General features: G+C 42.1%; 2 protein-coding genes across 2 annotated transcripts in view; one reads left to right on the forward strand and one right to left on the reverse strand.

The window, feature by feature from the left end:
- Positions 1-4,022, reverse strand: part of MYBPC3 (myosin binding protein C3) — a 127,681-nt gene extending 123,659 nt beyond the window's left edge. Inside the window, exon 1 of the mRNA XM_075065346.1 lies at positions 3,911-4,022. Coding sequence (XP_074921447.1) covers positions 3,911-3,935 — 25 coding nt within the window. The 5' untranslated portion in view covers positions 3,936-4,022. The remainder of the gene's footprint in view (positions 1-3,910) is intronic.
- FAM180B (family with sequence similarity 180 member B) overlaps positions 1-13,898 on the forward strand; it is a 404,198-nt gene that overhangs the window by 28,054 nt on the left and 362,246 nt on the right. The window lies entirely within an intron of this gene.

Consider the following 13,898-nt stretch of genomic DNA (forward strand, 5'->3'; position numbering starts at 1 on the left):
TCTAAGTGATTTTTAACTTGCTCTTTTTTTATTTTATCTTCTAAACCTACCCCCTTCCCATAAGCATTCACTATGTTAGACATTCCTTCAGACTTCTCAGTGAAGACCGAAACAAAGAAGTCATTAAGCATCTCTGCCATTTCCAAGTTTCCTGTTACTGTTTCTCCCTCCTTACTGAGCAATGGGCCTACCCTGTCCTTGGTCTTCCTCTTGCTTCTAATGTATTGTTAAAAAGTCTTCTATAAAGCCTCTCAAACTTATTTTCCTCTATTTCAGAAGCTGAGATTACTCGCGTTACTAGAATTTACAAGGGACTGGGAGTAATCACACTTGCTGTGTGACCTTGGACATTCAACCTGTCTGTGTCTACAATATCCCGTCTGTAAAATGGGGACAATGATTAACCTTCAGATCTACAAAAGAAAAGGTGATGCAAATTATTTATTTGTATTATATCGCATACTGGAGCCCATGAACCGGGACCCCGTTGTGCTAGGCACTATGCAAGCATAGCCCCAAACAGTTTATAATCTACATAAGGATTTACAAGCTATGTCTTATGTTGTAGCTCTAGCTTCTCCATGCTTAAGGCTGCAATCAAGTTCTATTATAAACCTTGGCCAACATTTTGTAATCTAGGTCAATAACTCTATAGTTCTCAATCTATCTTTAGTTACCTAAATATAAATGGCCAGGTTTCAGAAGTGCTCAACATTCCTAGACATTCTCTTCCAAATTTAACAAAGTACATATTTCTTTAAAGGTCTTTTTACATGACAAATTTGATGTATCAAAGTTCAGCGGTTAGTCTCACAAACATTTGAGAGGTGGCAAGAACGCTTGTGGTGGTGGTGGGGTGTTCACTTGCTTATGATGGGCTCATAACATCATTTTGGCTGTTTTAAGTTTAAACTTTTCATATTTGGTCTCTGCTCAAAGATAGAATTTTTTGAAAAGTGCAACTTGACTACAAAAGATGAAAGTCACAGTTCTGAGCATACATACAAATGTGTTAAAATGGAAACTGTTTTGCACTCTTTAGTAGAAACAACCACTATAATGTGATAGTGTGGTATAAGGGTCTATATGTGTAGGTATTTAATACCAAGGTGATGAATGTGGTATAGAGCCTAGTTCTAATTGATACTACATATAAGTATAAGAATTTCATGCTACATCACAAGATACTCTTACAATATAGCATAGATAAAATAATCTTTGAAAATGCTTAGAACTTGTAAATCACTTACTACTATATTTTCAACTCTACTCCCCAAAAAGTCAGGATACCTTAATTACCATGGGATTAGATACTCAGCTGGTGTAAATTAACATAGCTCCATGGATTTCAATGGAGCATTACCAGTTGAAGGTGTGGCCCCGTGAATGTTCATGTATCTGAATGACAAAGATTGGTACTACTAATCTTATTAAATGTCTACAAATGATATTTATAAGGCTTTTGTAATATCATGATCCCAGGTGTTATAACTTTGCTGGACTAGAAATCAATGCAGTATGTATATCAATGGAAAATCTGGAATCTTAGCTTTCTAGCGGGTTCCAAATAGGCTTCTAGCCACAAGAAATCATGAGATGATAAAACTGTTACTGAGTATGTGTAAAATCCGGGATAAAAGTCCAGTGTAACTTTTGCTTCCTCTCCTCCCCACCCCCTGTTTTTATCTTTCCCATATAAGGGAGAAAAGGTGGAAACATTTTTTATTGTAATTTGTTTCAAAGAGTTGCAGCTATCAAAGGCTTGTTGCATGTGTGCATATGTATTATCACAGGGAGATTATAAATCAGTTATCACTATGATTCTAGCAATAATATCTCAAATCAATATTAAATAACTAGCCCTGAAATAGCACTTCGACAGTTATTGAACTCAGGAGAAAAAGACCTTTATTAGAATAAACTTAAATTTGATGAAATAAAGTGCCTGTCTCACTTTCAAGAAGTCAGTTTCATGTTTGTTTAAAGCATTTAGGTCTGAATTCTATAGATCCTGACAATAATCAATGTTTAAGAGGTTGCTCAAACTGGAAATCACCACAGAAATTGTAAATGCTTTTAGAGAGAATAACCCCCTTCGGTCCTTTGGTTTGTGAAGAAATTTAATGATGCCTCATAGAATCACTGGTGGTAATGTATTTTATTGAATAATTAGAAATAAGGGAGGAAATACCAGAAAACCTACATGAAGGATATAGTTTAAGTCTTTAAGGATGTTTTTCTTCATAATTAAGAGACTCTTACTGAGCTGGTTTGAGTATAAGCCTTCTGAATATTCCATCTGCCAGGCACTTCCCTTGGTCTGGATGTATGCCCTTATTTCTGAGGCCTAGGTCTCTGGAATTCTTTAGTGTAATAAGTGCCGGAGGCAGCAAATGTGGCTGCTCAGAGAATATAAAATACCAAACGTTTCAACCAAAAGTGCTTCTTAATGCATCTAGGTTTGAACAAGAAGGGAAGATTTCCTCTCTGTCCATCCTAACAGTATATTGCTAAGGAACTGAACAGCCATCAAGCTGTACACAAGCCTCAAATAGCTTAAAATAAATACTAAGCAGCTGCTATTGACACTCCCTGAAAACTGTATGCTTTTAAGAAGTCACATGTACACCTGAACAGACCTGTACAGTGTATGTGAGCGATTCTGATCTGAATCACTCCAGATTTACACTAGTCTCACTGAGAGCAGATTCTGTTCTTGAGTGTAAACACTCAGACTTAGTATAATTTTCTATTTTTGCATGTTCCTATACACAATTTTTAAATATCCATAACTAACTTTCAGCCCCTTCTTTGAAGTTAGTTGTGGACATATGGTGTTCTCATGGTCCTCTTTCAACTCACATGGGCAGATGCCCTCTAAATACTCTCCCCCCAGCTCTCCCTTATAGGTGGGAGTGGTGGTGCATCTTCCTACACAAGTTCCCTGTAACTTGCACCCTCTCCCGACACCTCTCATAGCTCTCCTCTTTCAACATAGGCAGGTGGCTTGTGACTAGCTTCTTGGTTCTAAATATTAAACAATCCAGGGAATAATTAGGAATGTCCTAAATCTGTTTTGTTCTGCGTGCTTACTTTCTGTAAGTGTGGGAATGGGAGGGAAGTGCTAAGCTGCCTCCCTGATGTTGGTAAGCTGCTCTGACCTATTTCAATAGAGGAGAAGTTATCTTCTGGCTCGCTGGAGTGGGGAGGAGAGGAAAGGGAACTGCCTAGGGAGACTGCAGAATCTCCTTCACTCAGGGTTTTCAAAAGGAGGCTGGATAGCCATCTGTCTTGGATGGTTTACACAGCAAATCCTGTATCATGGCAGGGGGTTAAACTATATGACCCTTGCAGTCCCTGCTAACCCTGTGATTCTATGTATAAACCCCTCAAGAGTTCCCTGTTTCCCTAGAGCTACAGTGAGCCTGCCTGCCTGTCTGTCTGAAAGAGAGAGCAAAATGTGAACCAGCTGCTATGAACTTGTCTTTACGCTGGAGATTTTACGCCCCAAAAATCTGTTGCTTATTGTCTGGAAAATACCCGGGAGAAGGACTGTGAGTTATTTTCACTGCCCTGATGGTGCCTAGGAGAAGAAGTGAAAAGTGAAAGGAATTTCAATGGAACAGTTTAATTTTTGTCCTTTTCCCTCAGCCAAAACTTCTAGAGCTAATTACTTGGGTGGGAGTTTCTGAGTGAACTTATCCCACATCTTCCTGTGAGCTCTCTGAATCCATCTTTCTTTTTTTTTTATTAACTTTTTATAAAATATCACTTTTATTTTTTTCCTCTACTTTTGTTTCTCTGATATAGGGACAGCTGCTCTGCTTGGCAGTCACTCTCAGCCAGGCTAAGTTCAGTCAGTCTCTCTCTCTCTCTCTCTCTCTCTCTCTCACTCAGTTGTTATCCTTACCTGTTTTCTTTGCAGGCTCTGGCATCTTGATTTTGTCTTTCTTGAAGCTCCCAGTGGTGCCTCGAAGCCAGGGTCTGAGCTGAACTGGAATGAGACTGCAGGACTCTTGAGACCCCTTAAAAAACACTGGCTGGAAGTCCCCATCCTGCTCCTCCCCTTTGATTCCCCCACTCTTGTCACCAGCAGCACCTTATCAACAGCAGGGCACATTTGACAGAATACATCAGCCAGGATAAATATAGCCAAGTCCTGGAGCCAGACAGTTCAAACCACTCAAGAATGGACACTTCAGTTTTGTTGGGAAACTGGTACAAATCCAATGCACAGAGTTATGCTCCTCTGTCTGCTTCTCCACATCACACGCATACATCTTTCTTTCCCCACATATGTTCTAGTCCCCAGTTGGATATGTGCCATGTCAAGAAATCTGACATTGTCCATGTTTCTAGCAGTCATTTAAACTAGATATGACAATGAATAGTTCCGTATACCAGTTCTGTAATTATCTGTGCATTTGTTTATATTATCTGTCCTATTTCAGTCCTTGTCAGTGTTATAATTGTTAGTCTTGAACAACTCTTGAAACAAGAACTTCATTCTCATTTCTTCTTTATTATTAAATGTAGTGCCATTAGATCTGAATATGGCTCTTCACGAAGAAACAAATTTCTCCAGAGACCTACAGATTTCTGACGTTGACAGTCAAAAGTGGCAAGCACTACCCTAGCTTCAACTTTCCCTCGCCCCTGTAACACAAATCTGTTGGAAGCTGGAAAATCCTATTTTTTAAAAAATTTTTTTTTACTTGAGTACCATTTTAATAAGATCCAGATATGGGCAAGATGCATCCTAACTTTCAAATTCAGCTGAACCCTGTCAAGAAGTTCATGCAGATCCTCCCCAGAAAATTTCTCTGATACTACCCTTTGGTTCATCAAGCATTGTCATTTATTTACTTGTATTTTCAGTAAAGTAAAACTAACAATTTTGGCCAGTGGAATTCCTGATCACTTTTCTTCTTCTTAATGATTTAAGCATTCACCTCCTTCATAGGGAAGGGGATTTTCCCCTCTTCTTTCCTGAGCTGTTTTTGGACTATGTATTCACTTAGTGAGATCAGATCTAATGCCAGAAACGGTTTTGTTCCCATCTGTACATTCTGTCAGTGTTTTACTTCACCCAAGACTTCAGTTGACTAAATTCCCCATGTAATAGGAAGAGGCATTAACTTAAAGTCATCAGAGTACCTGCTGAAAGAGAGCACAGAAATGAACCAGGAGTAGGACCCATTAGGTTGTACATGCCTGTGTCTCTCAGATGTCAGCACCACACCAATCAAGGTGTTTCCTGAAACAACAATTTTTTTACAAGGAAAACTAGGCAACTAAAAGCCACATTGGCTATATGTAAATTCCAGTTGGTCCCCATCAGACCCTCCAAAATCAAGTATTCTGCACCATGGAGGTCATTTCTCTCTCTTTCAGAGTGTTTTATTGAAAGAGTATTCATTGATGTACTTAGGCCTTTGATCTTGGCCTTACAGCCTGTTGAGCCATACAGATTTGTTTACCACCAACAAAATCTCACACTTGTATTAACATCAACTAAAAACCATATAAATGAAAATAAATCTGTAAATGTAGATTGAGATGGAATGTATTTATGTATTAAGAATTGCCACACTGGATCAGACCCAATGTCCCTCTAATCCAGAATTTTGTCTTTGACAGTGATCAGAACCTGATGGTTCAGAGCAAGGGTTAAGAACCCTGCAGTAGGCAGCAGAAGGATAAGCTGCCCACTCTACTGGGTCTCGTCCTAGTGTCTAATATTAGAGACTGGCTTAAACCAGAATATTCAGAGTTGTCATAATTAACAACATAAATTTTGGAAAGAATATTAAACCTTGTGCTTCATTCTTTCCAAAATTTATGTTAATTATGACAACTCTGGATATTCCTGCCATCCATCTAGGTATCCATTCCCTTTTTGAATCTTGTTAACTTCTTGAACTCAGTGACTTTCTGTGGTAATCACACATTGTATGAAAGTATTTCCTTTTTATTGTTTTTGAATTTTCCATCTTTTAATTTCATAGACTGTCCCCTTTCCCTTGTGATAAGAGACACAGAGAACAAAAACTTCCAATTCACCTTCTCCATACTGTTGATTATTTTATATACTTGCCCCCTTTTTCTTAACTCAACCACATATTTTAGTCTATCTCAAAGTGCTTAAAAGTCTTGAGATTTGAATCTTAAACATCCTTATTTGCTAAATACTCATTCTCAGAGATTTATCCATAAAATTGTCAGGTATAAGTCTGATAAAGACAAACATGCTAGAGATCACTTCCTCCTTTTTTAAAATGAATACACCTCTATCTGGATAGGCAGAGAAAAAGTCTGCCACCCCATGGCTGATACAAGAATTAGAGGGGTCTATTTCCTTACAGCAATTCCTGCGAAAGAGCCAAGCCATGTTTCCCTTTAAAGGCGCTTCAATCACTAGTATAAGATTAAATTCCAAGGGCGGTTAATATCCTAGCTATTATATGTGACTCACTGTTTCCTATGGCAAGTTAAAAGCAGTTCATGCTAACCTGCACAGGGGCTATCATTAAATAAAATAAGAAATTGAGCATGCTTACCTGATATTATATTAGAAAGTTATATGCAGAGTTGTAGCTGTGTTGCTCAAAGAATATAAGAAAGACAAGGTGGGTGAGGTAATATCTTTTATTGGACCAACTTTGGTTGGTGAGACAGACTTTTGAAAGCCTGTCTCTCTCACCAACAGAAGTTGGTCCAATAAAAGATATTACTTCACTCACCTTGTGTCTCTAATTAGAAAGTTGTGTGTTCATGCAGCAATGCAGAGGACAAAGCTAGGAGCAGGAATGTGCAGGTGCTTATCTCAGACGTACCTGGTGGGGTCTCAGAAGTAGAATTATTGGGCTATATTAGGTCATCTATTCACTATCCTCTTCCTTTTGCTTATCTATATAACATGCGTACCAAGACTGGGGTTGAAGACTTTCAGTGCTATGGAAGCTCTTACCTTTTTCCACTACTTCACTGATGTGATCACTATAAACTTTCTCCTGTTTCAATAACAATCCATTATTTAGTCTGCAGTCTTAATTCCTGGGGCTTCCTTTACTCAAGGCTTCATTTAATCTATTCCTTTCATCTCATTATAGAATTGAATTTTATAAGCCATTTAATATCTTAGGTATTAAAGCACTTACCTAACTTTAAGCATGGAATTGAGTGTGACTGTTCATATGCTTAAAATTAGACATACTTAAGTACGTTGTTGAATCGAGACCTGTGTTGGCTGTTTTCTCCAGACCCCCACCCTTCTGGATTTAGAATCAAGTTTGTAATTTGGGAAGAAATCGGTTCACTCCTCCCTGCTGTAAACTAGTCGTGAGAACAATAACTAGACTTGGTAAATGGAAATAATTCCATTCCACATTTCCAGCTTCCCAATTTTTTTATCTTAAATATATATATTTACTCTGAAATATGAAGCTGTTCAAAGGAAAAATATGTTGGTATTGAAAGTTAAATGTTTTCCTTGCTATTACTCTGCTGGCTACTAGATGGCAGCATTGTAATTAAAATAAATATATGTTTTTCTGTACCATTCTACATTGCATTATATTTATTTATAAAGCACCTTTAATACCAGAAGTTCTTTGCGAACTAGAGATATTATAGTAATCACTTCACCTGTCATGGAAATACAGCCATTTCTGAAGTGAATTGCAACACCAATTAACACTGCACTGCAGTACTAGACAACATTTTAGGAAACAAAACAACAAAAAACCTAAGATTACATGAAACTGAAGCAGGGATTTAGGGAGGCAAAATATAATTAATATTATTGGAATGTTGCCAGAGCAATGACTGATCGGAAAAGGAAAGGCACCTCTTGTCACTCAGAGAAATTGTTGAGCAGGAGAGATTAATGGTCTACCTAGTCCAGAACTCTGGTGCTTCAGAGGAAAGTGTGTGTTGTTTTTGTTAAACGAACAGAAATTTTGCAATTGCCATGTGATGTCTTTTTCCTGACCCTATACTGCTAGTGCTTCATTGATGCAATTAAACTTAAGTATTTATTATTTATAGGCAGAGCTGGTGGTACGGCCTATTAAGGTTGCCCAACACTTCCCATTGTAAGACCCTGTTTTCAGTTGCTTACAACTTTGCCAGACTAAATATCTTCTCTGACATTTACCATGCCAGGTGTCTGCCTCTGGCTGATTATTTAGTTATTTACAGAAAATTTCAGTCAAATGTTTTGCCATTTCTAAGAACAAGGTTGGGAAAAAAGACATTTTCCCACATTAAAAGAATTCTGTCAACTTTTCCTTTGAAGAATATGTAATGACCCTCATTCTTTAGATCAGGAACTTGAAATTTGGCAGGGAAATGGCCTTTTTGTCAGGGATGAGCCTTTTGCCATCTCTGTGAAAAAATGCTCAAATTCGGCCAAGTTATAAGCTTTAGAAAAGTTGCAGTTTGAACTTGCCCAGTAGAGACTTCTTAGGTGTTAGAATCTTCAGGCAATTTTGCTTCTTTTTGCCCTGTGTTCGCTCCATCCCAGCACTGAACAGCGGGGCTGGCTCTAGGCACCAGCATTCCAAGCTGGTGCTTGGGGCAGCATTCTGCAAGGGGCGGCAATCCCTGTTGTTTTGCCCTCAAGCAGCGCACTAAACTGCCACCGCGGAGGATGGAGGCAGTCCGTGTGCCCTTAGGGCGGCAGGTGCGTTTCCGCGGTGAGGGCAATTCGGTGGCAGCTTCTATGTTTAGCTGTCAGGGGCGGCTTCAGGCAAAGAGAATGGAATTTGGACAAATAGCCTGGGGTGAGGAAGAGACAAGATTGAACCAGGGACAGGTTGGAGGGGATGGTGCAGAAGTGGTCATGCTTGGGACAATGGACAAAAGAGTCTAGGCCCACTAGAGAACGCTCCTCTCTAAAGCCTGGAATGGAGTCCTGGATTCCTGAGTCTTGCCATTCCTGTGCTGTCAGTAAATATTTGTGAAATCCACTGGCAAAGTTTGTGTCCCATATCCATCTAGTGCACGTCCACATTGCTCATTCATTAGCTCAAATGGCAGAAGCATGTGTAGAGCCCTGTGCAGATAGAAAATGTGTGTCTGCATCCAGTCTGCAATCCGCAAAAATTGCGGATTTAGTTACTGTGGCCGGGCTGAGGCTCTGAGGCACCCCCCCTCACCAGAGCCCAGTTGGGGATAGCTACGCAGGCAGCTGTAGGGAGCCCACACGGAGAGGCAGACCCGCCACTTGCCCTTGGTCAGGCAGGGAGTCTGGTGGGGAGATGACATGGCCGTGGGCTGCTCTCATTCTCCCTCCATACGGCAGGCAGCTTCCCACGGCTCCCCGGCTGGACTTCACACTGGCCTGGCTGGGGAGGAATGGGGGGTGACCTGTGGAGCGGCCCAGGGGCTGCTTGGGCAGGTAGAGGGTCTGCTGCAGCTCCCTACAGCTGTCTGCCTGGCTCTTCCTGTGGCCGGACTGCGGCTCTGAGCACCCTGGCCAGAGCTGGCTTGGGGAGAGCCACGCTGGCAGCTGTGGGGAGCCTAGGTCCTTCCACCTGCCCATGGTGGGTGGTCTGGGGGGCAGGGACACAGGCTGGGGGCTGCTCAGGCTCCCTGCCCAGGGCAAGTGGAGGGACCCAGCCTCCCCACAGCTGCCCGCGCGGCTCTCTGGGGCTGATTGGGAGAGTGGCTTGGAGCCACAGCCCTGCCATGGTAAGAGCCGGGAGGGCAGCTGTGAGGAGCCATGGTGGATGGCGGACCCTCTACCTACTCTGGGTGGGGGGGGCCGAGCAGCCCCCAACCCATGTCCCTGTCCCCCAGGCTTCCCGACCAGTGTTTCTGCCCCCCAGTTCCCCGACCAGGGCAGGTGGAGAGACCCAGGCTCTCCCCAGCCCGGCTCTGGTCGGGGGGGGGGCAGCTTGGAGTTGCAGTCCAGCCACGGTAAGAGCCGGGTGAGCAGCTGTGGGGAGCTGCCCAGCGGACCCTCCACCTGCCCTCAGCAGGGGCCTGAGCAGCCCCCGGTCTCTGCCTCTGTCCCCCAGGCCCTCTGACCGGGGCAGGTGGAGTATCTGTGCCATGGTTCCTCACAGCTGCTGCCCACCTCTTACTGTCAGAGTTCTGCATGGATACAAAATTTGTATCCGCATCCGCGATGCTATCCACAGAAATGGTCCACGGATATAAAACAGATACCCTCAGATTTGCAGAGCTCTAAGTATATGCCGTGGATCTAAAGGTTCCAATCTTGTAGCTGACCCATGTGGGTATCAATATGATGCCACATGATGGAATTGCTGTTTTTTTTTGTTTTTGTTTTTTTCAGTTTGCTTTTTAAAAATCTTAGGAAATTAAATGCACAAAACTATTAAGGTTGCAAAGTCAAGCACTCAGAAGTTAGGAAATGCCAGAATTAAGGTTGTCTTTGCAACCTTAATTTGGCCCCTCTTCTGCATATGCATTATGATTTTTAATTATCCAATCACATGCTTTTTTTATTTCATAGGATGACCCCTCCGTGCCTCATTGATTTCACTGGATGGGGATGGATCCGGGTTGTGTAGTGAAAGGAGGCTGTTGTTTGAAGTACACCTGCTTCATTTATTATAGAAGGTGAAAGATGTATATTGAATGAGCAATGGGATTCCACTATGAGAAAGTATGGTCACATTTTTAAGGCAGTTGAATGCTGACCTGGAGAACTGGACTCTATCCCTGCCTCTGTTACAGAGTTCGTATGTGATGCTAGGCAAGTCACTTAAATCCAGTCTTTCACAGGTGGTTACTAATGGTGTGTTCCTCATTTTGTAAGTGCCTGACTTGAGACCCTGGAGTCTGGTTTGCAATGCTAAGCACTCACAGATGCAACTGAAGTCATTTGGAACTGTGTTTTGAACACATAAATTTCTGTATAATGTTAAGTATTCTGAAAACCTAGGTCTTTAGCCTCTCAAAGTACAGACCCAAAATTAGTAGATACTTCTGACTTCAATCTGTCTGTGCTTCAGTTCCCTATCTGTAAAATGGAGATAACACCCCCTCATCTTACAGGTATGTTGTGAAAATTCATGAGTGTTTGTGAAGCACTCAGACACTGTAGTGATCAGCACCATACAAAAGCCAATGAGGAAATTATTCTATCTTCAGAGTTAGGTCTGAATAGTATACAGTAAATAAGGTATGGGACCACACACTGAACAACCTGTAGAAAACAAAATATTGAATAGCTGCTCATTGACTGTGTGCCATTCATTCTGTGCACTGAATGAGGCAGAAGTCCTGTGGAAAAAATAACATGTGATTAGGAAATTAAAGATACACATATCATAATGCACACGGGGGCCAAGAGAAGGTTGCACAGACAACTTTAATTCTGGCATTTCCTAACTTTTGAGTGCTTGACTTCGTAATCTTAATAATGGTCTTGTAATTGAGTGTGTGTGTGTGTGGCTTATGTATCTGTATCCTAACTAGTTTAAATGCAGATGATATTCTTATATCCATAAAAATGGATAATCCATTTTTGAATCCTGCCAAATCCTTGTACCCAGTGGTATCATATGAAAATGAATTACACAGGTTAATTATGTTGTCTAAACAAATATTTCCTTTATTCTTTTTAAATGTATTGCTTTTCATTAATTGGGAATCCTTTGGGTCTTACATTATTTAAAAAGAATAAATTAGACTACCTTCTCTATTTTTCTAATTTTATAATTAAATGACAAAAAAACTTTAACTCGGAGTTAAGATTACCTGGTCATAGCTTGTGCCTTTCCAGAACATAGAGTTCTTCAAAACTCAAACTTCTGAATACCAGGAAATACAGAATTAAGGTAGATGCCCATGCAACCTTATTTCTTCTACTCTGGAGCTGGTAATAACCACTGGGTATTATCTGGGTGTAGCAATACTGAATGGTGGAGGAATAAATTGGAGCATCTTAGAGCTGTGATTTTTTTGTATGAGGAGATGTGGGTCTGAGTCTCTACCCCTCACACACGTGTGTTACCAAAGGAAAGAGGTACATGTGTACCTTGGGGTCCGGCCTACATCATTTCAGTGCAGAATCTTGTAGGTTCAGGTTGTATGTGAGCAGTAGGGCAAAGGTCTTCTTTCCATGGATATTGATTGTAGTGAGGTGGGTTATGAGAGCAGTCAGTGGATTTCATGATGAGGAAGGGAAAGGATAGGTTTAGGTAGTATCCTGTGTGAAGGGCTTGTAAAAGGATATTAACCTTAACTCTGTCCGCTGATGTCTTAAAACACTCTCTCTCCCTCCCTCCCCTTTTCACTTTATTGGATAGGCACTACCTGAACTTGCCCTACACTCAAACACTGTGCCTACTTCTACAACAAATACAACAGTTGTAAGTTTAACAACCCTGGAGGCCCCCCCCGACCCCGCTATCCCAGAGCTCTGGGGGCTATTTAAAGGGTCCGTAGTTCCCCTGCTTCTACCACCCCGGTCCTTTAAATAGCGGTTGGAGCCCTGGAGTAGTAGTGGGGCTCTGGCAGCTATTTAAAGGGCCGGGGCGGTAGAAGCAGCAGGAGCCCCAGACTTTTTAAATAGCCCCCAGAGCCCCGCAGCCCTACCCCAGGGCACCAGCAGTGGGGCTCTGGTGGCAATTTAAAGAGCCTGGGGCTCCGGAGCCCCAGGCCCTTTAAATTGCCACCAGACCTTTAAATTGCCCCCTGGGGAAGCCAGGCCACCCCTTTAGCAACTGATTCTACACCAGCATCTAAATTTAACAACCGGTTCTTGTGAACTGGCGCGAACCAGCTCCAGCTCACCACTGGATAAGGGGCTGTTTAATTGTAGTGTAGGCATGCCCTCAGAGCCACCAGGTCCTGTAATCTATAGGTACTTTTTCCAGAGACAAGGTGGGTGAGGTAATATCTTTTAGGTGGCTTTCCAGGTAGTTAGTTCCTCTCTCTACATATGCTGAGTGTAATCCATTAGGCATATGAATAGGCATGTGAGCTTTAACCCTTTTCTATACACTACAAACTTATGTGTCAGTATAACTGTGTTGCTCAGGGGTGTGGAAAATCCACAGTCTTGAACAATGCAGTTATACTGACCTAACTCCTGGTATAGACAGCACTATGTTTATGGGAGGGCTTCTTGATCTCCCGCACTATGAACACAGAGGCAGGCAGGTGTGTGTTTGTGAGAGTCTGTGCTGTGCAGAGAAGGGAGGGAGGTGAGTGCTGATGTGGCACGGTGTCCCTCTTCCCCTGCCTCAGGTCTGCTTGCTTTCAAAGGCTGTCTGAATTTAGAGACAGCATGCTGACACACTCACTTTCCACCAACACACACACACTCCTGCAACACAAAATCAGCCCCCTCTCTCTCTCACACACTCCCTCTCCCTCCCACTTTCACATATTCCCCCAACACACACTCTGTCTTTGTCTCCCACACCTACACACACATTCCCTGTCACATGCTCCCCTCCCCCACTCCACTCCACTCCACACACACTTCAGTTGAAAAGCAGCTGACAATCTAGTAGGATGCCCAGGGAACAATGGGATTGAGAAACCTGCATCATGTGAGCCTGTACCTGGCCCATGAGGCATTGCAAACCCCTCCCAAAGCACTCTGCGGCCAGTTGCACAGTAGAATAGCTATCCACAGTGCACTGCTCTCTGTGTCAGTGCAAGAGTTGCTAGTGTGAATGCACTCCACCAACACAAGGAGCATAGTGTGGACATTGTTACCAAAATGTTGGGTCCGCTTAGCTGAGAGCCAGTGACAGCCAGACAGGGATAAGGAAAGGTTGCTTTATTTTGCAGAGGAAAGGAGAGTTTTGTACCTTGGTACAAAAAATTTTTTTGTTTATACATACTTGTATACAGGCTTTGGTTGTGTTAGCATTTGATTGGTGGTTAGCAAATTTTGCATTTTTGCA

The sequence above is a fragment of the Chelonoidis abingdonii genome, chromosome 4 (assembly GCF_003597395.2).
Source record: "Chelonoidis abingdonii isolate Lonesome George chromosome 4, CheloAbing_2.0, whole genome shotgun sequence".
Classification (NCBI taxonomy): Eukaryota; Metazoa; Chordata; order Testudines; family Testudinidae; genus Chelonoidis; species Chelonoidis abingdonii.